The 24,039-nt window shown below is 42.2% G+C and overlaps 1 protein-coding gene and 1 pseudogene across 1 annotated transcript; one reads left to right on the top strand and one right to left on the bottom strand.

The window, feature by feature from the left end:
- Nucleotides 1-13: 13 nt before the first annotated feature.
- On the top strand, nucleotides 14-2,621 carry LCMT2 (leucine carboxyl methyltransferase 2). The gene has a single exon (XM_036258431.1). It carries the CDS (start codon nucleotides 116-118, stop codon nucleotides 2,174-2,176), a length of 2,061 nt encoding a protein of 686 aa, XP_036114324.1. The 5' UTR covers nucleotides 14-115; the 3' UTR covers nucleotides 2,177-2,621.
- Nucleotides 2,622-13,407: 10,786 nt separating this feature from the next.
- On the bottom strand, nucleotides 13,408-14,054 carry LOC118633051 (annotated as a pseudogene).
- Nucleotides 14,055-24,039: the final 9,985 nt, after the last annotated feature.

The following is a 24,039-nucleotide window of genomic DNA, read 5'->3' as shown; positions in this document are numbered from 1 at the left end:
GGAGTCACGGAGGAGGAGGAGTATTTCCGTATAGAAGTCCCCGCTACGTGGGTAACTGGAACGTAAGAGCCATTCTCCACCCTGACGGACAGCGGCTCTTGATTACCTTCTGGCCATGGGCCCTCGGACCCGCGAGCGTCGGGCGGAAGCTGTACAGAGTACCAACGATAGCAGCGCCCTCAGCAAGAGTTCCCTGGCCGCGCGCGGGTACGTGCACGACGCCTTTGCCGCGTTGCTGGTTCCGGGCAGCGCGCGCCGCGCGCCGCTCATCCATCGAGGCTACTACGTCCGCGCACGCGCTGTGCGGCACTGTGTGCGCGCTTTCCTGGAGCGGACCTGTGCGGCCTCTGGTGCACCTCGCGCCCAGATTCTGTCGCTGGGTGCCGGCTCAGACTCGCTTTATTTTCGTCTCAAAGCCGCAGGCCGCTTGTCCTGTGCTGCTGTCTGGGAGGTAGATTTTCCGGACGTGGCGCGGCGCAAAGCGGAGAGGATTCGAGATACGCCGGAATTGTGCGCGCTAACCGGGCCTTTTCAGAGCGGGGACCCAGCGTCGGTGTTATGCCTTGAGAGTTTGGACTACCGCATCCTGGGCTTGGACCTGAGGCAGCTCGAGCGATTGGACCAGGCCCTGGCCGCTGCGGGCCTTGATGAGGCCGCACCCACTTTGCTCCTGGCCGAGGCCGTGCTGACATACCTCGAGCCGGATAATGCCGCGGCCCTCATCGCCTGGGCAGCCCAGCGGTTTCCTAATGCTCTTTTCGTGATCTACGAGCAGATGAGGCCGCATGACACCTTTGGCCAGTTCATGCAGCAACATTTTCGGCAGCTAAATTCTCCTCTGCATGGCCTGGAGCTCTTTCCCGACGTCGAGTCCCAGCAGCGCCGCTTCCTTCAAGCTGGCTGGACTGCTTGCAGTGCCATGGACATGAATGAATTCTATCGCTGCTTCCTGCCCGCAGAAGAACGCCGGCGCATGGAAAACCTTGAACCCTTTGACGAGTTTGAGGAGTGGCATCTGAAGTGTGCCCACTATTTCATTCTGGGCGCTTCTAAGGGAGACACTCTCTCCCAAACTTTGGTGCTTCCATCCTCAGAGGTGTTTCCTCGGGTAGATCCTGCTTCTCCTTCAGGGATCCTCCCTGCCAATGTAGTCAGTAGTGACATCCAGGGCCCAAACTTTAAGAGATATGGCCACGCCTCTGTCCTTCTGAGCCCAGGCATTATTTTCAGTGCAGGTGGATTTGGAGAGCAGGAAGGACGGCATTGCCGAATGAGCAAGTTTCACGTGCTCTCAAGATACTCCGACTTTGAATGGAAAGGCAAACTAATATGCAGTCGGGGGACTGAAGCTCCGTGGAATGGACGACTTTATCACACCATGACAAGACTTTCCAATACTCAGGTTCTGGTTCTAGGAGGGAGACTGTCCCCAGTAACTCCAGCCTTGGGGATTCTCCAACTTCATTTTTGTAAGAGTGAGGATAATAGCACTGAGGATCTAAATGTAATGGTAACAAAGCCTGGCCCAGGGGAAGATTCCACTTTGTCATGTTGGCGGCATTCAACAACAGAAGTGTCCTATGAGAATCAGAAATATTTGTTTGTGTATGGGGGTCGAAGTGTGGTGCAACCTGTACTAAATGACTGGCATTTTCTACGTGTGGGGACAATGACTTGGGTCAGGATCACAGTGAGGGGGGAAACACCGGAAGGTCGGCATTCCCACAGTGCCTGCAGCTGGCAAGGGGGAGCCATTATTGCTGGAGGTCTGGGTGCTTCTGAGGAGCCATTGAGCTCTGTAGTCTTTCTGAAACCAATCACTTGTGGATTCCTCTGGGAATCAATAGATATCCAGCCTCCCATCACCCCAAGGTACTCCCACACAGCTCATGTGTTTAATGGACAGCTTCTATTAGTTGGAGGGGTCTGGATTCATTCCTCCTCAGTTCCTGGAGTGACTGTTATCAATTTGACTACAGGATTGAGCTCTGAGTATCAGATTGACACAACATGTGTGCCATGGCCATTAATGTTACACAATCATACCAGCATCCTCCTTCCTGAAGAGCAACAGCTCCTGCTCCTTGGAGGTGGTGGGAACTGCTTTTCCTTTGGCACCTACTTCAACCCCCATACAGTAACATTGGACCTTTCTTCCTTGAGTCCTGGGCAGTAAAGACTGGACTTTTGATATATTCAGGACCCACTAAAATACAAATAGGATTTAACTTTGGCTATAGATATTACCATAGCCTCCATGTGTCTCCCTTTTTTTTTTTTTCTTATTGTCACTACTGTCCAGTGAAGGAAATGAAAGGTTGTTAAAACACATACTATCATTCAGAGAGATGATACAAAAATAAAACATAAGTAGGCCTATCTTAAGAGAGTGGTCATACAGTCCTAGAATAGGAATTAGGGGCCTTTGGATCCCTGTATCTGGTTGATTGATCTTCCTCCCATTGTCTAATCTACGTTTATCCATTTATTGAGTTACAATGACCTTTAATCTAAGTCAAGTGAAAAATTTCCCACTCCTGCTCTGGCTGGTTTGAGCTACATTATGTAACTCATTGTGTTGGCCTCAGGACTGAAGGGTCTCAGCTTTGATTCCCAGTCAAGGGCATGTACCTGGGTTGCAGGTTTGATCCCTGGCGCTGGTCAGGGTCATGCAGGTGGCAACCAATCAATGTGTCTCTCTCATGTCAGTGTTTCTCTCCCTCTTTCCCTCCCTTCCACTCTATTAAAAAAATTTTTTTCCCCACTCGTAGGCTTTGTGATTTGAGATAGTACTTTGGAAAAAATGTCACACAATCCTTGGTTAAGAATCTAATGTTGAATATAGTTGAAGAGGCATGGTATAGACCTCATTCTTCATGTATAAAATCTAAAATGAACCCAGTTACAGTTTGATTAAAGCATTGTGCCCTTTAGTGTGGCAGAGAACTCTGGGATAGATTAAATAATAATATTTGTATAGGACTTAATTGAAAAATATACTTTTGTTTCATTTTTGTAACTGGTTTCATATTTATTTAGATTTATGAGTGCTTATAAACCAAACAATTGGTGCTTCAACTCATTGTGTTTACAGTATGATAATGTTTTGCTTCAGATCTACTCTCCACCTTTCACTGTGGTCTGTGGAGGCTGAACTTCATGGACTGCATCAATTAATTTTCTTGTCCTCTAGTTTCTGGTGAGTTATACCAGTCAGAGGCACTAGAGGGAGATACAGGGCAGGAAGAGTGAGTCAAGGTATTCTCAGTGTTTCCCCTACTAGTCTGCAAGTTGGTAGAGTCTGTATTTTTTTTTTTTTTTGGTCAAAGGCCACAGTTCCTGTCCATGTAGTAAGATACAGCTCTAATTCTGCATCACTTCGGGTTCTAGTAATCGTTCCTTTTTTCCTCTTCAGGTCTAGGAGTTTTTTTTTTCCTTGTTTTTTTTTATCCTCACTCCAGGACATTTTTGCATTTATATCTTCAGACAGAGCAGGCAGAGAGGGGGAGGAACAGAGAAAGAAACATTGATGTGAGAGAGACACATCTAGTGGTTGCCACCCACACAACCCCAACCAGGGCCGGGGACAAACTGCAATGGAGGTACGTGACCTTAGCGGGAACTGAACCCGGGTCTCTGTGGTCCACGGGCTGGGCCAAACTGGCTAGGGCATCAGGCCTAGGAGTTTTAGTGGCTCCTAGCTAGACCTGAGCTGCACCGTTCAATATAATAGCCATTAGCTGTATGGATGTTTGAACTTAAATTAATAGAGAGTAAATAAAATTAAGAATTCAGTGGCTTAGTTGCATTAACCACATATTAAATATTCAATAGCTACATGTGGCTAATGACTATGGTACTGGACAATATAGATGTAGAATGTTTCCCTCATTGCAGAAAGATCTGGACACTGCTGAGGTACTTCACCATCTTGACTTGGCTTCCCTTAACCCTACTCAGCCCCTTTCAATTTGTGTCTTCATTAAGTTCTCCTCAATTATCCCCTTTAACTGGACCATCTTTCCTAGTGAGCCTTGTGAGATTAATGAAATAGCTTAGGAATTCATCCTTAAAATTTAAGCCTTAATTTCTCATCTAAATTGTGTCTCAGAAGGTGGTGGCTTTGGTACTGAGTGTACCACTTTAATATTTCTTGTTAGTCTTCAGTCCTTGAAAGCTTAATAATATGTTGAGATTCCACAAATACCTAAAATCTACGAGTACTACCAATATTAACATCTTGATGGACTTAGTATGACACAGAATCCTCTTTCCCTAAATATTTTTATAACAACTTTGCATATAAATGAATGTGATGGTGATTAATATAAAAACTGAGTAGCAAGTACAAACCTGAGTGTATGGAGAGGGCAATATTGGCTCTGTTAGATGAAGGCTCCCAGAGAGGACAACCTCTCTCTAGCTTCAGCTTCACTGAAACTGCAAGAGCCCTTTCAAGGGAAGTTATTAGTTATGGTCATGAATGAGTACAGAGAAACAAGGCTTACTATAGCTAGGCATCTGGCAAGACTCTAGGTGGGTACTAAGATAACTGGCAGGAATATGGTCAGAAGGGGAAAAGGCTGCTTGCTTTGTATTCCCTGTTTCTAAGTTCACTACAGCCTACCTCCAACTTTCAGGAGCAGATTGAAGCAGAACATTGATGAATTGAGTGTTCTCAGCTATCTAATAGTACCAGACGTCTAACCTAGAAATCACTCCAAAGCCCAGGGAACACCTTCCATAATGCTACCTTTTATTTATTTTTTTATCCTCACCCTGAGGACATTTTTCCATTTTTTTTGTTCAGGTAGAGTGGGAGGGAGAGAGAGGAACAGAGAGAGAGAGAGAAACATCAACATGAAAGGAACACATCCTGTGGCTGCCACCCGCACAACCGACCAGGGCCGGGGACAAACTGCAACCGAGGTACGCGCCCTTAGAGGGAACCGAACCCGGGTCTCTCAGGACCGCAGGCTGACGCTCTAACCGCTGAACCAAACCGGCCAGGGCCATAATGCTACCTTTTAGATGTTGCCGTCAACCATTATTATTTCATTACTTCTGGGGGTCGGGGTGGAAATGGTGGTGGTGGTGAGGTGGAGTTAAGGATGGGGAGGTGGTGGTGGAATCATAAAGAGAATGTGGATGTGTGCCAGAGCCAAATTGGTGCAGGAGTGCCTATTCTCTTGAGCACTGCCCAGTATGGTGCATTATGACTAATCCAGCTTGTTCCCAGAAAAATTACCACATTTTCTATAAGTGATTACCAGATTAAGCATGCCCTCCACCTCTAACCCTGTACATGCATCGTACTCAGTCAAGGAATTTGTCATTTCTCAAGCTCTACTCATTAGTGCATTTAGAAGTTTCATCAGCAACATTTATTCTCTGCCTTTGGAAGAGGGCTCTGTGTGGACTCATAACAGTAATCTGCAGCAGTTAGAGATGTTGGCCAGACTGAAAACTCAAGATGGACAATAATGTTTGCTTCTACATTTCACCTCTGAATATTTTTGTTCTAAAATTCTGGAATGGAGCTCTGGGGTAGTTAAGACAGGTGAGGGTTAAAAAAAGAAGTATAATTACTAAATAAGGAAAAGGTCCTTGTTTTTTAAACCTCACCTGAGGATATGTTTTTATTGATTTTAGAGAGAGAGAGAGAGAGAGAGAGAGAAACATCTATGTGATAAAGAAACATCAATTGGTTGCCTCCTGTACATACCTTGATCAGGGATTAAATCTGCAATTTAGGTGTGTATACTGACCAGGAATTGAACCTTCAACCTTTCAATGTACAGAATGATGCTCCAACCAACTGAGCCACACTGGCCAGGGCTGAACTTTTTTTTAGACCAGAAAAACTAAGGAAAGGAGAGAATTTTATGTTGATTCTCTACTGTCAGGGTCTCAAGAACAGTATCATACTAGTAAGGATATGAAAACAAGTTAAGAACAACTTTTCTGGAATATGTTCTTCAGAGGCCAGTGCTGCCATTTCAGTGTGTGCTTTTAGGATTTTACCACCAAATGTCCATTTTTCATCTTTCTACAGATTTAGTCTGCCTTAGTGGTATCAGAAAATTGACATGTAACAGGTGTGTTCCACTGCCCAGGCATTGCCTTGGTCTTCTCTTTCAGTGATCTCAGATCTTGAAAGTCTTGGTTTATTCCATATGCATTTTGTGATCCCAAATTTAACCTCAAACAACCCATTCTTACTCTGAGATGCATCCTACATGACATCTCCTGGAAAATACTCCCATGTGGCAGCCCCAAATATAATCAACCACTCTCACTCTGTGCTAGAGAAACCTGTGCTCTTTGCAGAGTCTGATCAATTATAGAAGAAGTAGTTACTAAGGTGAGCTCGTAAATCATGGGGACCATCCAATAATATCTAATGTCATATTAAAACTAAATTAAGCTTTGTGACTGCAGTAATAAAGAAGGGGATATAGCATAGCATTAGGTTGGCAAAGTAGTTTATGAAGCCTGGATAATCACATTTGGACTTGCTGTTTAAAAGAGGAAAAGACTTAAATGTGACTCATGAATCCATAAAAATCCTAGAAGAAAATGTAGGCAACAAAATTTCAGAGATCATACACAGCAGAATTTTCACTGATACATCACCTAAGGCAACAGAAACAAAGGAGAAAATGAACACATGGGACTACATCAAACTAAAAAGTTTCTGCACAGCAAAAGATACAATCATCAAAATGGAAAGGCAACCTACTGTATGGGAGAGCATAATTGCCAATGATATATCAGATCAGGGGTTAATTTCCAATATATAGAGAGTGCTCACAACAACTCAACAAAAGGAAGACAAAAAACCCAATTAAAAAATGGGCAGAGGAACTAAATAGACACCTCTCCAAACAGGACATACAAATGGCCAAGAGACATATGAAGTAATGCTCAACATCACTCATCATCAAAGAGATGCAAATTAAAACAATAATGAGGTATCACCTCACACCTGTCAGAATGGCCACCATCAACAAATCATCAAACAACAAGTGTTGGCAAGGGTGTGGAAGAAAGGGGACTCTAGTACACTGCTGGTGGGAATGCAGACTGGTGCAGCCACTATGGAAAACAATATGGTGTTGCCTCAAACAATTAAAAATTGAATTGCCATTTGACCCAGTGATCCCACTTCTAGGAATATACCCTAAGAAGCCTGAAACACCAATCAGAAAAAATATATGTACCCCCATGTTCATAGCAGCACTATTTACAATAGCTAAGATCTGGAAATAGCCCAAATGTCCATCAGTAGACAAATGGATAAAAAAGCAGTGGTACATATACACAATGGAGTACTATGCAGCTGTAAGAAAGAAAGATCTCTTATCCTTTGAGACAACATGGAGGGACCTGGAATGTATTATCCTAAGTGAAACAAGCCAAACAGAGAAAGACAAGTATCATATGATCTCACTTATTTGTGGAATATAATGAACATAACAGTCTGAGAAATGGGGTAGTCCCAGAGATGTGGAAGTGGGGTACAGACCGACAATCCCCAGAAGAGAGGGTGGTGGGGGGAGATAAACCACAGAACTTATATGCATGTATGCATGAACAATGGACATGGACAACAAACCTGGGGTCAGGACGGGGAGGGGGAGGGAGGGAGGAATCAGTGGGGGGGAAAGGAGAAACATCTGTAACAAAAATAAATAAATTAATTTTTTTTAAAAAGTAAATAAAAATAAAAGAGAAGGAGAGCCCTGGCCAGTTTGGCTCAGCGGTTAGAGCGTCAGCCCACGAACCACAGAGACCTGGGTTTGATTCCCACTAAGGGCATGTACCTCAGTTGCAGTTTGTTCCCAGCCCCAGTTGGGGTCATGTGGGTGGCAACCAGTTGATATGTCTCTATCTCTCTTCCTCCTTCTCTTCCTCTCGCTTTATCTGAAGATAAAAGCAAAAAATGTCCTCAGGTGAAGATAAAAAAAAAGAGAGAAAAGGAGAATATGTAGAGCAGAAATTATGAAACTTATAATCAGCTTTAGAGTAGGTTGAGAGTTCCTTGGATATCAATAATTATGTAAACAAAGAGTTTTGTTATTCCACAGTTTAGTTATAAGATTACTTATTTTTCTTGGACAATGACAAAAAGCACTTGGTTGGGGCCCTGGCCGGTTTGGCTCAGCGGTTAGAGCGTCCGCCTGTGGTCCGGAGAGACCCGGGTTCGGTTCCCGCTAAGGACATGTACCTCGGTTGCAGTTTGTCCCCGGCCCTGGTTGGTCGTGCGGGTGGCGGCCACTCGATGTGTCCCTTTCACGTCGATGTTTCCCTCTCTCTCTCTTCCTCTCTCTCCCTCCCACTCTGTCTGTACAAAAAATGGAAAAATGTCCTCAGATGAGGATTAAAAAAAAAAAAAAAAAGCACTTGGTTGGGGAAGGGCAGTTTCTTGACTAAGGGAAGGAATTGTTTATATCTGACTCATTTCTCTATCCATGTCATAGTAGATGCTCAATAAATACTTGTTGGATGGTGGTCCAATCTGATACACAAATAAATTACATTTGAATATTATTATTGTGCTTACCAGATACAAACAGATGCTATTACTGTGTGTGTGTATGGGGGGGTGGTATTCAAGTTTTAAAGATCCCTGTTTAAGGGTTTTTTAATTCAGCTGCCTTGACCTGGGTAAAGTTGGTAGACTTCCACAGATTATACCTAAACCTTTTCCTTGATTGCAATTTCTAGCTGATCCTCATCACCTTTTGCTCAACATTGGACCATGGTTACCCCATATATTTTGGAAAAGAAATGGGCTAACTTTGCCAAAATGTTAATCTGAGGGAGTAGGAACATGCAATTAAATGTGTTCATGAGCACATACACATAAGATGTTCCTAGGATGTGGTGATGCTTCACTGGGCATGACTTGGTGTGTAACTTTCAAAGTAAGGTTAATAGAGGGAGGGGAAAGACCTTGCCCTAATATTTATGTGAAAAGTCATTTGCTACCTAGTTAATTGGCAGACTAAGTTAGGAAATAAATTGTAAGAAGAATGACTTTTAGGATATTACACCACATTCTACTTTTCTCATTTCCTAGCTTTTGTCCACATTTTAAAACTTTTCATTAGAGCCTCAACCCCTGATTCATATTTAGACTTACTACTTCAGAAAAAGATAGCAAAGATGATCTTTCTTATTTATAAACACATCAGCAACATAACCAATACTAAAGAGGAAAAAAACATTGCCATCACCACCCCTCCAAAAGAATTTCAATTTAAAAAGCCAAGTTTACACAGATGCAGCGAACAGACTTATGGTTACGAGAGGGGTGGGAAATTGGGGGACTGGGTGAAAAAAGTGAAGGGCTAAAGAAGTAAAAATTGGTAATTACAAGATAGTAACAGGGATGTAAAGCACAGCATAGGGAATATAGTCAATATATTGTAATAACTGTGTATGGTGCCAGGTGGCTACTGGCACCATACACCATCTGAGGAAACACTTTGTAAAGTATATGATTGTCTAACCACTATGCTGTACACCTGAAACTAGTACAAAATAATAGTGAATGTAAACTGTAATTGAAAAATAAAGTTTAAATTTAAAATATTTTAATACACACACACAAACACAAGGCAAAGTCTAGACCTCAATCTACTGAATTTGTATTTGGACAATTGAGTCCAGCTAGCATATTTTTATTTCTAGTGCATGACACATAGTAAATGTTCAAAAAAAAATGACACATGAATGTCTATATATTTGAGTTAGGCTAAAATTAATAATAAATAGTGAGTTGTAATAAGATAAGAGATTACCACCAGAAAATCAAAATATAGTATAAAGTCATAGTACTTAAAAATAGTTTGATATTGGTGCCAGAATAGACAAATAGATTGGAGGAACAAAGAATTTAAGAACAGACTATATGATAAGGTGACATTTCAAACTAGTGAGGCAAGGCTGGACTATTCAATATACGATTTGGGACCATCTGGCTAATCTTTTGTGAAAAGTGATGTTTGGCCGGTTTGGCTCAGCAGTTAGCACGTCAGCCTGCGGACCAGAGAGACCCGGGTTCAATCCTGCTAAGGGCACGTACCTCAGTTGCAGTTCATCCCCGGCCCTGGTTGGGGTTGTGTGGGTAGCAACCAGTAAATGTGTCTCTCTCACATCAATGTTTCTCTCTCTCTCTTCCTTTCTCCCTCCCTCCTGCTCTATCTGAAGATAAATGCAAAAATGTTCTCGGGTGAGGATAAAAAAAAAATAGAAAAGAAAAGTGATGTTTGCTCCATACTTCTTACAAATCACAAGCCTCAATGCCAGATGGATTAAAAATCAGACCTAAATTTAATAAGCAAAGCAAAACTGAATTCTATGAGCATTAGAACAAGTATAAAAGAATATGTTCTAATCTTAATGGTAGACAAGGCCTTGAAGAACACATATATACAAACAAAATTCAGAAAAAAAGTCTGATAACTTTATTCATTTAAAACTTAAAGACAAAAAGAAAATACATGAAAATGTCAAAAGATTAGTCTTTCCTCTACCCAGGATCATACTGTGGGTAGACTTATTTCCCTTTTTCACTCAGTATCTAGAATTAAGATGCATGTAACTCATCCCTCTGTTTCTCAACACTAGCTTCTGAGATATGTTAGGAAGGGAAATTTGAATAATGTAAAGTGGAGTTTTCTATTGATAATACTTACTTTTCTTTCCTTTTTCTTTTTCTTAACACTTTTTCTTTATTGATTAGAGAGAGAGAGGGGAAGGGAGAAGGAGAGACAGATAGAAACATCAATGTAAGAGAACATCCATTGGCCACCTCCTGCATGCCCCACACTGGGGATTGGGTCCACAACCTGGGCATGTGCCCTGACCGGGAATCGAACCAGCGACCTCTTGGTGCATGGGTTGATGCTCAACTACTGAGGCACACCGTCTGGGCGATAATACTCCCTTTTCATCCATCCATTCATTCATTCATTCATTCATTCCATTTGACATTTAAGTGTTATAAGCAGGATATTTCAGTGAGCCAATGAATCCCTTGTACAATTTGCAGCCTAGCAGGGGAAACAAGAAATTACATAAAGATAACAAATACATTATATATTATATTAGAAGTGATAAGATCTGTGGAACAAAGCACAAGTAGAGTAGGGTAAGGAGGATAAGAAGTGTATGGGGATGGGAGCAGCAGATTATAATATTAAATAGGGTAGATAGGGTCACTTTCCCTGAGCATGACATTTTAGCAAAGACTTGAGGTGACAGAGTTAGCTAACCAGATTATTGGAGAGATAGTATTTCACAGAGAGGGAAGGCAAGTGCAAATTCCTAAAGCAATTCATTGTAAGGACCTTGGTTTTGATCTGGGTGAAAAAAGGTTTGGGTGACATTATTTCAATTATATTTTATTTATTTATTTTTTCTTCATTGATTTTAGGAGAGAGGAAGGGAGAAGGAGAGAGATAGAAACATCTGTGATAGAGAACATCGATTGGCCGCCTCCTGCATGCCCCTCACTGGGGATTTGGCCCACAACCTGGGCATGTGCCCTGACCGGGAATCGAACCAGTGACATCTTGGTGTATGGGTTGATGCTCAACCATTGAGCCACACTGGCCAGGCAATTGACTTACATTTTAAAGGATCCCTCTGGCCCTGGCCGGTTTGGCTCAGCAGTTAGAACATCAGCCCACTAACCAGAGAGGCCCAGGTTCGGTTCCTACTAAGGGCATGTACCTCGGTTGCTGTTTGTCCCAGTTGAGGTCGTGTGGGTGGCAACCACTTGCTGTGTCTCTCTTACATCGATGTTTCTCTCTCTCTCTTCCTCCATCTCTCCTTCCCACTCTATCTGAAAATAAATGCAAAAATGTCCTTGGGTGAGGATAAAAAAAAAAGAAAAAGAAAAAATAAATAAATAAAGGATCCCTCTGGACATTGTGAGAATAGTTGTAGCGGTCAATAGGTAAAGCAGGGAGACTGGTTGGATGGCTGCTGCGGTAATCAAAGTGAGAGATATTGTAGATTAAGCTGGGAGGGTGAGAAATGGTGGAATTTTAGTTATATTCTGAAGGAAGAGTCAACAGAATTTCCTAATGAACTGAGTATGGGATATGACAGATAGAATGCAATAAAGGATGGGTTCCAAGACTTTAGGCCTAAGTAACTAGAAAGTTGGAATTGCCATCAACTGAGTTGAAGGAGACCACAGGTGGTGCAGATTTGTGGGCATAGATCAGAAGTTTCAGTTGGATGTGCTGACATTGAGATGTCTGTTAGACATTCAAATGGAGAGCTACTTACTCAAATAGTGTCTATTTTGTAACTTCCTTCCTCAGCCTCCACATTCACCACTTTTTTCTTTTCCTTCTATAAATAACCAGATAAAATACAGAAATAGAACTGGCAAATAAAAATGGCTGAACTGTAAACACAAATTTCAGTTTGAAGAATAAGAGGGACAGATCCTCTGTGAGATGGCCCAAGCCTGGCTGCTCCTGACTCCCGGACCCACTTCAATTCAGACCCACTGTCTTGTTGTTTTTTCCCCCTGATTTTTCTTTCTTTCTCTATTAATATTTATTATACACACTGTGTATGTATAATAGCAGCTTTTTCATAAAGCCAGAATGCCTCATCCATCCCCTGCCATACCTGCTCCCCTTATTTGATAGCCCAGTTATAAGGAACTATACCTATGTCCCAAAGTACATGATACTGTTTCATGCCTCTGTTCCTTTACTTACAGCATTCTCCAAGTTGGGACTCTTTATGGGGGAGGGAGCAGGGAAAATTTTAAAACTGGAAAACAAACATACAACTTGAAATGAATTTGAGGCAAATTGGGCCATGAACAGATTTTTCTTTAAGTGACTAAACAAAGTTTTAAAAGCATGTAACAGTAAAAGAAAATGTTTCTGGTACAGGACCAACAGTACAAGAAAATAGTATACAAGTACCTGAATGGTATACCCATTTTGCAGTAATGCAACTTTTAAGTACATATTGTTCACTGTCCATAGTCTATGTAGAGTTACAACTCCACACTTCAACAACAATATGCTGACAGTTCCTAAGGAAAACTACTTTTTTAAAAGGGCATAAGCCAGATATTCCCTCATTTGACAAACTTCATCTAAGTTTAGATGTATAGAAGGGCTTAGATATATCCAGAGTAAGCCACATTCAAGACATTACTTGATCACTTTTCTAAAACAAGGCTTCAGGACAACGACAGTAAGATAAGGAAAGAAAATATGGAGGAATGAAATCCTAATTAATATACATACTTTTTTTTTTTTTTTTTACAGTAGAGGGAAACTTCTGCACATAAATTGTAAACAAAGAAAAGGCAAATAAACAATTTTGTACAAGAAATTGAACACATTCTGTACAATGTCTTTACTTTGCTGTCATCTTTTGTACAAACTCTTCATTATTTACTTGACTATCACCATCAATATTTGCTTCCCTGATGATTTAATCAACCTCTTCATCTGTTAACTTCTTTTTTTGTATGTTGTTTATTTCCTTTATTGATTTTTTAAAGAAAGAGGAAGGGAGACAGAGAGAGATAGAAACATCGATGAGAGAGAACATCAATTGGCCGCCTCCTGCATGTCCCCCACTGGGGACTTGGCCCACAACCTGGGCATGTGCCCTGACTGGGAATCGAACCAGTGATATCTTGGTATATGGGTTGATGCTCAGTCACTGAGCCACACCGGCTGGGCTCATCTATTAACTTCTTTCCAAGGTTTGTCATCACATGGCGAAGCTCTGCTGTACTAATATAGCCTTTATCACCCTTATCAAACACATGGAACACTTCTCTAATTTCTTCTTCACTGTCTATGTCTTTCATTTTTCTTGCCATCATTGTCAGAAATTCCGGGAAGGCCATTGTGCCATTACCTTCAGCAACCTCTTCATTAATCATGCCCTATAACTCTGCTTCTGTGGGATTCTGCCCTAGAGACCTCATTATAGTTCCCAATTCCTTTGTTGTTATAGTTCATCACCAATTTGTCAAATAGTGAAAAACTTCTTTGAATTCTGCAATCTGCCCTTCAGCCAGTGCTCAGCCATGCTGCAAGCACCACGAGTCTCCAAGACGCGACTGGACAACGGCTCAGCGCGCTCGCCCCCTTGGACTCCCAGTTGCGATTCTTGGCACCACTTCTCTTGCCTTATTCTCACACTATCCCACCCGTGGTAATACAACTCCGACTTGCCTTTCAAAGTTTATTTTTGGAAAACATTCCCTGATTCTAATCCACTACACCCCCAGCCCTTCTAGGATGGGATGTATTGACCTTTTGTATTGCCATAGCACCTTGTAAATATCATCCATATTGCATTTACCATATCGTATTATAGTCTGTTTTCTGGTCTGTCTTCTCACTCCAGACTGACGCTTCTTAAGGGCAGGGATAGTATCTTATTCATTGTTGTATTCCCAGCACCTGGCACTCTGAAAAACCTGAGCAAGGATCTCTCGTTGTGGGTATTTATTCTTGGAGCTGTATCTTTCTCATACTTTTTCAATATAACAAATCCTGTTCCCTCAGGTCATTTAGCTTTTATTTTTTTTTATCCTCACCCGAGGACATTTTTTTTTTTTGCATTTTTTGTTCAGACAGAGCGGGAGGGAGAGAGAGGAAGAGAGAGAGAGAGAGAAACATCGATGTGAAGGAACACATCGAGTGGTTGCCACCCGCACGACCAACCAAGGCCGGGGACAAACTGCAACGGAGGTACGTGCCCTTAGCGGGAACCGAACCCGGGTCTCTCCGGACCGCAGGCCGACGCTCTAACCGCTGAGCCAAACCGGCCAGGGCGGTCATTTAGCTTTTAGTTTCAGGCCATGACTCTGGAGTAAAAAATAGGGAGATAAGACATAACAGAAGAACATAAGAGATGAAAAAGTAGCTAAAAGCCATCTGGTCCTGGAGGGAGAGAAAAGAGAGTATGGCAAGACTTGAAGTATGGGTATTTTCTACTCTCTCTTTCACCTCTTCAAAACCGAGGAGAGGAGGAATAAAGGGTGGTAGAAACATTCGGAGGGATTTGGGCAACTCCCAGGGCAGGAGCTTTCTTTTCAATTCTCTGGGGAAAACCTGGAAAAATCACAAACCCTTCAGGGAAACTCCATGTTCAACTCAGCACCAGGGCAATATGGGGCCACCCCACAGGTAGTTTAGAAATTGCTAAGGGATGTGAAGATCTGAAATAGCACCAGTTTCCCACAGCCTGTGTGTGGCATTTAATGAAACCAGAAGTTCCTTCATAACCAGCACAACACAAAAGTACTGTAATGTCCAGCAGACCAGCTGAGGCCTGGGTCAGGCTAAGGGAAGCTACAGGGAGGAACCATGGACTTCAGTAGAGAGAAAGAGGGTCCCAGTATGAGATTCAGAGAACCAGGTGGGACCATCTGAACTTGGCACAACAACATAGCAGGACCAAACACAGGACATCCAAGATCAGAGAGGAGTCAGAGGTCTGTGCCCTTGCCCCTGTGAGGATATGTAAGCTCCTTCTGTGAGGATTTTGAAATGACTAAAGGTACACAGTTATCTAAGGTTACACAGTTAGGAAACAGTGGCACACCAGAGCTTGTGCCCTCAGTCACTACACTACACCTGGACAGACACTGAGCAGGATGAATTCTTGACGCCTTTGTCGTCCCATGGACTGAGAGGTCCTGGTTTGGTTCCCAGTCAGGGCACATGCTCAGATTGTGGACTCATCCCCAGTAGGCAGCGTGCAGGAGGCAGCTGATTGATGTTTCTCACATTGGTGTTTCTATCTCTCTCTCCCTTCCTCTCTCTCTAAAATATATAAAATAAAATAATAAAAACATCACAATAAAAAATAGAGAAGGAACACAACCTTGACTATTTGTAATAATAATAAAATTAGTAGCAGAACTGTATCAAGTACTTACTATGTGCCAGCACATTATCTCACTTAACTATCACAGCATCTCTCTGAGGAATTAACTTTTTTTCTATTTTAAAGACAAGGCAATTAAGGCACAGAGATGTTGCAAAGCTGTAAGTGGTAAAGCCAGGCATCAAACCCAGGAAGGTCTAACAATGGAGCTCAGGATCTTAACAAGTCTGCTTGACCATGATACAGCAACAGGAACAGGTGACTCCTGAACAGAGGGACAAGGTGGTTAAAGAATCAGAGATCAGAAGATCTATACATTTTGAGATTACAAAATCATAAAGCCATTGACAGAAATGGGTAGGAGAGGCAGTTTAAGGGGAACAATGAATTGAGTTTGGGATATGCTGAGTATGTCAATATGGCAGACATGGATCAGTTTCATGAGGTCTAGGATGGGATTTAATGGGAGAGAGAGAGTTTTTTAGGCCCAATCTATAAATGTAAGCTTTTAGTTAGTGGAGAGGAGATAGTGAAGCCAATCTTTGAATTTAAAGACACACGTTTGTTAACTTGAGTCCTCTCTGTTGCATTTACACTATGATAAATAATTTTTTTTCAGTAACATATTTTCTCTCCATAACATTGGAAATAGTCACTCAGTCAAGTGACAGGGGAATTTAGAAACCTAGAGAATGTAAATTATCATCATTGTTCTGCATTCAGCAGAAAACTTTTGTGGTAACTCAAGTCCTCTGCGAGGCTCAATTATTTCCAGATGCTGGATCCAGCCTTGTGGTTCTCAACAAACCCTTTCTCCCTTCTGTATTTATTATATCAAATAAGGTGTCAACAACCCATAGTCTTGCCTCTTTCATTATGAAAAAAAAAAACACCTGTCATTTGCTGAGGTAATCACCATAAGTAAGCACATTAGGACAGTGTGTGAACCACCTAGAAATGAAGTAGGTTGACAGGTAATGAAGTTCATTACCAACTAGTCAACCTCTTTAGTCCTAGCCAAGTACTTCTTTAGCAAAACAGGGAATGCTGAGAAAGAGAAGGGCCCTACTTGAGCAGATATATGCTATTTAAATAGTTATAATCTTTTCTATTTATGGAAAGCTGACTCTGTGCCCAGAACTGGGCCAAGTGCTTTCAAGCTTTATCTCCTGTAATCCTCACCATCTGTAGAGGTGTATTATTATTTTGTCCGCTTTAAAGATGAGGAAACAGGATTAGAGAAGGGTTATAATTTGTTCATGGATACAGACTAATTGTAGAGGCAGGATTCGAACTCAGGTTTGAGAATCCTATAGTAATCCAGCCTCAAGGTAGCTCAAGGCTTGGATGGACTCCTATGACACTGCACTAATCTGCCTTGTGAGAACAACTAACTGCCATGACAAAATGCCTTGACGTTGTATAGACTCAAACTGGAACAGTCCAGCTGGCACTTCAGGGAAGCACCTCTGGGAGTGTGCTGCTGGTCAGACTGGCCACACAGGCAGCATGGACCCTGCCCCTGAAATGCCCAAACTCCCTTCTCTGCATTATCAGCCCAGCAAGCTGAAACTCATTTCTGTTGACTTGGACACCTGAACCTTACATAACCCTTCTCTGTCTCTACTACTTTTATAGGCCCATGATTTCATGCCATACTGAAGTCAAGTAACTAAGGCATTGGGAAGCAGCTGAAAACAAGCCATTGAGGGGAATCGTTGTCCTCTTGTCCAGAACAACCAACCAAGCTTGAAACTATGATGGACACGAGTGGTATTTATTGGGGCTGATGTAGTGCAGGCAGCTGCCCCGGCTGCTCAGTTCAGACAGCCTAACTGGGATGGCCAAGTTTGGGGACTAGTGCTGGGAAATGAGTTAATCTGGAAGTTATTCTCTCATGCAGAAATTCTGCTGTTTCTATATCAAGTGCCTTAGGAAACAGACTCCTTTTTTAGCTCCTCACTCCATAGCTATAACCTCATTTGCTATAGGTCAAATGTTAAGAGTGGGCACTAACTTTCAGATCCTGGGATAAATACCCACATAGAAGAAATAACGTCTGTCCTGATATTAGATCCCTCTGGGGGCATCTTCTTGACTCCTTCACGAAACCACAGGTGTCGTTGTCAGGGGACTGTGAGTAATTCTCCCGAGTAGAAACAGCTGCCTTTTTGAACCTTGGAACTTTGATGAATGGTTACACTCAGCACATCACCTGAGGTGTTGCTGAAGTCACAGGACACCCCAGGATACCTTGTCTCATTCTTAAACACTATCTAGATGCTCCCTTTCAGGATGCTGTGTTTACAAGCATCTCACTAATGAAAATTCCAAGTTGCTGCCTCCACAGAATCTCCATTTTACTGATTCATTTGTAGATATTTTATGGGGTCATAAATAATGGGTTGGGGGAAAGGTGGAGGCTCAAAAAAGGACACCAAGGTGTCTGTGAAAGTAGTGAAGCTCTTACTTGATCCCAAGCCAACACTTCTCTGGAGATGAAGCCATCTCTCAATCAGGGCTCCTAATAAAAGCATTAAACAATGGCTTAGCCACGTAGCTGTCCTTAAATTCTGACCTGGCCTCTTGCCTAGGCTTGCCAAGGTTAGAGAACAGCCACACCTCTCCTTAATGATTTTCGCCCAAAGTCTCTCCCAACCATTGAGAATCCAAATCAGAATAATCATTAACATTACTACAGTGTGACACAGAATGATCTTAATTTGGTTCTACCTGTCAGGTTCTAAATAAACTTTCCATCACCTAGTCTAATGGCTCTTCTTATGGTTTAAAAGTTGTTCAGGGAGTTGCTTGAGTTCATTCCACTTGTGAGCTAAACCTTCCTGAAACAACAAGCAGGTAATTGTCAGGCCCAGGTGGAGCTCTTGGGCCTGTGACAGGGGTTTAGGAGCCATGGAACCATCGGATGCAAACCAGGGAAGGGTGCTCTTGCTCCATACCCCTTGTCAAGAGATCAGAGGGGGCTTTGGGCCATGGTTGAAACCTAGTCACAAAAACTTGGTGTGGAATCTACACAGTCAGTTAGAGAATGTCCAGTAACCAGAGAAAAGATCAGAGAGCCATACTCCTTGTAGGGAAATACTACATGTCCTTTTAGTAGAAATGGAAAAGGTAAGACGCTTCATGGGCAGTAACATGGGGTACAGATGGAACACATTTAAAAATATATATATCATTATTGATTTTTGGACAAAGAAGAAAGGGGGAGAGAGAAACATTGATGCAAGAGTGAAACATGGATCAAGCCCACAGCCCAGGCCAGGAATTGAACCAGCCACCCTTCAATGCCTGGGAGGATGCCCAAACCAACTGAGCCACACTGGTCAGGGCAAGTGAACACATTTTAGAACTGGATTCACCACTAGGTGACCTAAGAGAAGTCACATAGTCTCTCTCTGGAGCACAGTTTTCTTATCTGTAAAATGGGTTTGATAATAGTACCTACCTCACAAGGTTTTTATGAGCATCAAAAGGAGCAAGGGTCTTGCATGGTGTGTGGCAAATAGGACTCACGCAAAACAAATGCTTGTTTCCATCTCTTATTCTGGTTCCTGAAGTTCACATTCATCCTAGGTCATTCTACCACCCCTAGACCTGGGCAAGTGATGCTCTCAGAGGACCCTGCACTTTGGATTGTCATCTTGTTTTCTAAATCCCTCTCCAGCATGGGCTGACAGCACTGTCCAGCCTGCACCTAGTCCCACATGGGCCTCAATTCCTATTTTACCTCTGTGGGAAACTCTGACTTTCTATACCTTCTTCCTTCCCCTGGCTTATTTCCCCTCCCCACACATGTGGGTTTGACCAGATGCCCTGAGGAGCTCCAGGACTTACATCTATCTGGTCATCCCTGGACACTTTAGCCAGGACCAGTTTCCAGGAGGGCAGCCTGAGGAGCAGATCCCTCTCATTAATCGATGTGATATTTCTTTGAGGCATCTTGCACAATTGAGCTGCCAGATGGGGTTGACATGCTGACTTAGGGTGACTTAAATTTTTATTAAAAATGAATAAATAAAAAATAAAAAAATTTGCCTAGAGGCCCTGCAAACTCTAAAAGTGGCCCTGCTTCTAGGAACCTGGAAATACATGTCCTCCACAGGTAGTTGGATATATGTGGGATTTATTAGCATAATAGTTATTAATATACTAGCTGTCAAAATCATCAAATGTTTGGGCTCTAAAAATGGCAACAATTGAAAACACTGTTTTTAAGTTAAAATTTCAACATCATCCTCATTTCCCTCTCCTCTATCAGAGGAGGAGGGAAAGCCAGTATAAAAACGTGTTATCACAGACAACAGTGAGGTGGTTACCAGAGGGAAGAAGGTGGTGGGGTGATGGGGTTGGAGGGGACCTAATATGTGGTGATGGAAGATGGTTTGACTTTGGGTGGTGGGCACACAGTGCAATATACAGATTTTGTATCATAGAAATGTACACTTGAAACTTATATGATCCTATTAATCAATGTCCCCCCCCAATAAATTTAATTTTAAAATGTGTTATCATTCACAGCAGCAGTATTCACCATAACAAAAGATGGAAATAACTTAAATGTTCATAAGCTTCCATGGCCGGTATGCTCAGAGGTTAGAGCATCAGCTCATACACCAAAGGGTCATGGGTTCAGTGGCATATACCTGGGTTGCAGGTTCGATTCCTGGCCCTGGTCTGAGTGAGTGTAGAAGGCAACCAATAAATGTGTCTCTCTCACATTGATGTTCTCTTTCTCTCTCTCTCTCCTCCCGCCCCTCTCTCTCCCCCTCTCTTTTCCTCCCTTCTATTCTCTGTAGAGATCAATAGAAAAAATATCCTCAGGTAAGGATTAACAACAACAAAAATAAATGTTTATAAGTTGATGAATAAACTAACATACCATGGTATATCCATGCAATAAATGGTATATTATTCTACCATAAAAAGGAATGAGGTATTAATGCAAACAAAGAATGAGGTACTGATAAAAGCTTTCGCATGAATGAATCTCAAAAACATGCTTAGTAAAAGGATCCAGCCAGAAAAGGATACATTTTGTATTATTCCACTTATATAAAATATCCATAATAGGCAAATTCATAGAGATTCGTGGTGGCCAGGGGTTGGGTTAGGGAAAAATCAAGAGAGATGGCTACATGGGTATAAGTTTTTCTGGGGGAGGGGGTGATGAAAATGTTTTGCAACTGGACAGTGGTGATGGTTTCACAGCTGAATGTACTAGATGCCACTGAATTATACACTGTAAAATTCTTAAAGCGGTAAATTTCATGTTATGTGTTAACACAATTTTTAAGAAGTCTTATAAAGCTGGTCACTGTAATGGGAACCTGGGGCTCAGTTCTGCTAGGACCCTCTGGAGAGCCAAGTAGAATTGACCTCAGAATTGTCCACCCTGAACAAGATGAGAGGGAGCATGTATTTACCAGATCCTGGTCCCAATGGTCAGAGATTGGCCACTGGGTATTGCCTTTCTCCCGCTTTTCAGGTTTGCATATGAGTGAGTGCCCAGCAGGTCAGAGAAACACTGGGGCAGAGCATGAGAAGTACTTGATGAAATTCAGACACAGTGCTATCAGGTCACACCTGAGGGAAGATATGTTGTCTGGTCGCACCTGGCTGTTGCAGAAATAGCTGGAGTTAAAAGTGGGCCATGAAATGTGTCCAAAACACTCTCAGTTTGAAATACTACAGATGCAGACTCATAGAAGTAGAAAGTAAATGGGGAGGAGAGAGAAACAGGAAAGAGGTTTGGTGGATTCTTGTCATTCATTCCCTGATCTTCTCTTGAGCTTCAGAGCGCCGTTGTCCCATCTCATCTCTTTAAATTGATGATTAACAGCTGTCTGTCCACAGCCTAACTCCTCCCTCTCCACCATAACCTGCTATTGCTCAAGCTTGCCCACTCAATTTCTTCCACAGGACCCTTTCTCCCATGGCATTAGGCCATCCAGGTCATTACTATCTCTATTCTCTCTTCACCCACGAGCTTTCTCTTGCCCTCATTTTTCTCCCAAACCTAGTTTAGAATCCATGGTTCATAATTTTAGTCACTCTCTCGAGACAGTTCTAGCCTCTTGCTTCTTAGCACTTCTATACCATTTACCTGATAAAACCCCAACCCGGGTGAAATCAACTCTCAGCTTTCTCCACAGCCACATCCTGAGATGCTCCACTAGAGAACAAATAGCACACAATAGGGCAGGTCACTGTGGCAGACACTTTCAACTCCATACTCTAATATATAATCTTTAATAATGGCACCCTGATGTCTAGTTGGACACACTGCTGCCAGGAATAAAAGATTGCATTTCCCAGCTGCCCCTGTATGCAGTGGTCATGTGACTTTGTTCCAGCAAATGAGGGAAAATATTGGATGGTTGATGCAGGAAAGCTTAAGGAGAGTTGAATTCAGCAGAAGAGCTGCTCTTCTTGCCTTCTGGTGCAGCTGCTGTGGCCATCTTTATTGTTTTAATCCTCACTGAGGATATTTTCGCACTGATTTTTAAATAGAGTGGGAGGGAGGGAGAAAGAGAAAAACATCGAAGTGAGAGAGACACATCGATTAGTTGCCCCCAACCAGGCCAGTGATCAAACCTGCATGCAGGAGGCGGCTAATCGATGTTCTCTCTCATTGATGTTTCTATCTCTCTCTTACTCTCTAATATCAATAAAGAAAAAAAAAAAAATAGAAGGAGTACCCTTCAGTCTCCCCAGTTTCTGCTACTCTCTTTTCTTACATCTCACTGCTTCATCTAAGTTACCTACCTGGCTCCTTGGGCATTTGAGTTTGAGGTGCCTGGATTATTCATTCTTTTCCCTATAGCTTTTTAACCAATCCCTTTCTACTTATTCTTTCCTATCAACACCTAATGGTCAATTCTCTGACATCCACAAAAATCCCTCCTTTGACCTCTCCAGATGCTACCCTTCCCTCACAATCAAACTTCCTGAGTTGTTATTTGGGGATACCCTTGGTCAAATTCCCTCCTTTTGCCTAAAATATTCCCAATACTCACCAGATAGGTAAGAAGTTTTTTCTATTTTGTTAGGAAACAAACAGAAAACCAAGTCAAACCAAGATCTGCTGCATTTTTTTTCAGATGTTAAAGTTCTCACGTTTTTTTACAGATGTTTCTCCTTTTTTCCTCCCCATTGACACCCTCCTCCCCAACTCCCCACCCTGTACCTGGCTTTGTTGTCCGTGTCCATTGGTTATGCGTACATGCATATAAGTTCTGTGGTTTATTTCTTCCCTCCCCCCACCACCCCCTGAGTAATAAATTTCTATCCAAATCATGCCAACTTGCTCTTTCATTTAAAATTACAAATAGTGTAAGACCTGCCCACTGACATGGCCTTACGGGAGGGAATGAGTTTAAATCCAATGTCATATCTACAGATAAGTTCTGCCTCCATTGTCTCTTTGATAGAATCACCCAATATAAGAAACCCTGTGTATTTTTTCTCCCAAAGTGAGGGATCCAGATCCACTTCGACATTTGGAAAATAAAAAACCTGAAATCTCATTCACAGAAGGTTGAAACAAAGGTGAGTAATATTTATTATTATTATTATAATTATTATTATTATTATTATTATTATTATTATTTTTAATCCTCACCTGAGGACATTTTTTCCATTGAATTTCAGAGAAGTTGAAGGGGGAAGAAAGGGATGGGAGAGGGAGAGAAAGAGACACCTCGATTGGTTGCCTCCCGCATGTGCCCCAACAGGGGCCAGGAATGGAACCTGCAACCCAGGTACATGCCTTTGACCAGAATCAAACCCATGACCCTTCAGTGTGCAGGCTGATGCTCTAACCACTTAGCTACACTGTCCAGTCCCTAAGTTAAGTAATATTTAAATATTACTGAATATTGTTTTGAGTAGAAAATAGACAGTGAAAAAATTCCCATCTCCTGGACTCTGCCTCTTGGTGTCCTAAAATTCTCCCTTCATTGAATTTTTTCCCTCCTTCACTGATTATTTTTATTTTTTATTTTTAAAATCCTCACCCAAGGACATTTTTGCATTTATCTTCAGATAGAGTGGGAGGGAAAAAGGGAGGGGGAGAGAGAGAGAGAGAAACATTGATGTGAGAGAGACACATTGACT

This window comes from Molossus molossus, unplaced genomic scaffold (genome assembly GCF_014108415.1).
Source record: "Molossus molossus isolate mMolMol1 unplaced genomic scaffold, mMolMol1.p scaffold_m16_p_1, whole genome shotgun sequence".
Lineage (NCBI taxonomy): Eukaryota > Metazoa > Chordata > Mammalia > Chiroptera > Molossidae > Molossus > Molossus molossus.
Note: the sequence above shows the minus strand (reverse complement) of the source record. Positions and strands in the feature narration are given on the sequence as shown.

Bases quoted from the DNA above. Each gene is read 5' to 3' on its own strand.
- LCMT2 (XM_036258431.1), top strand. From the start codon at position 116: ATGGGCCCTCGGACCCGCGAGCGTCGGGCGGAAGCTGTACAGAGTACC.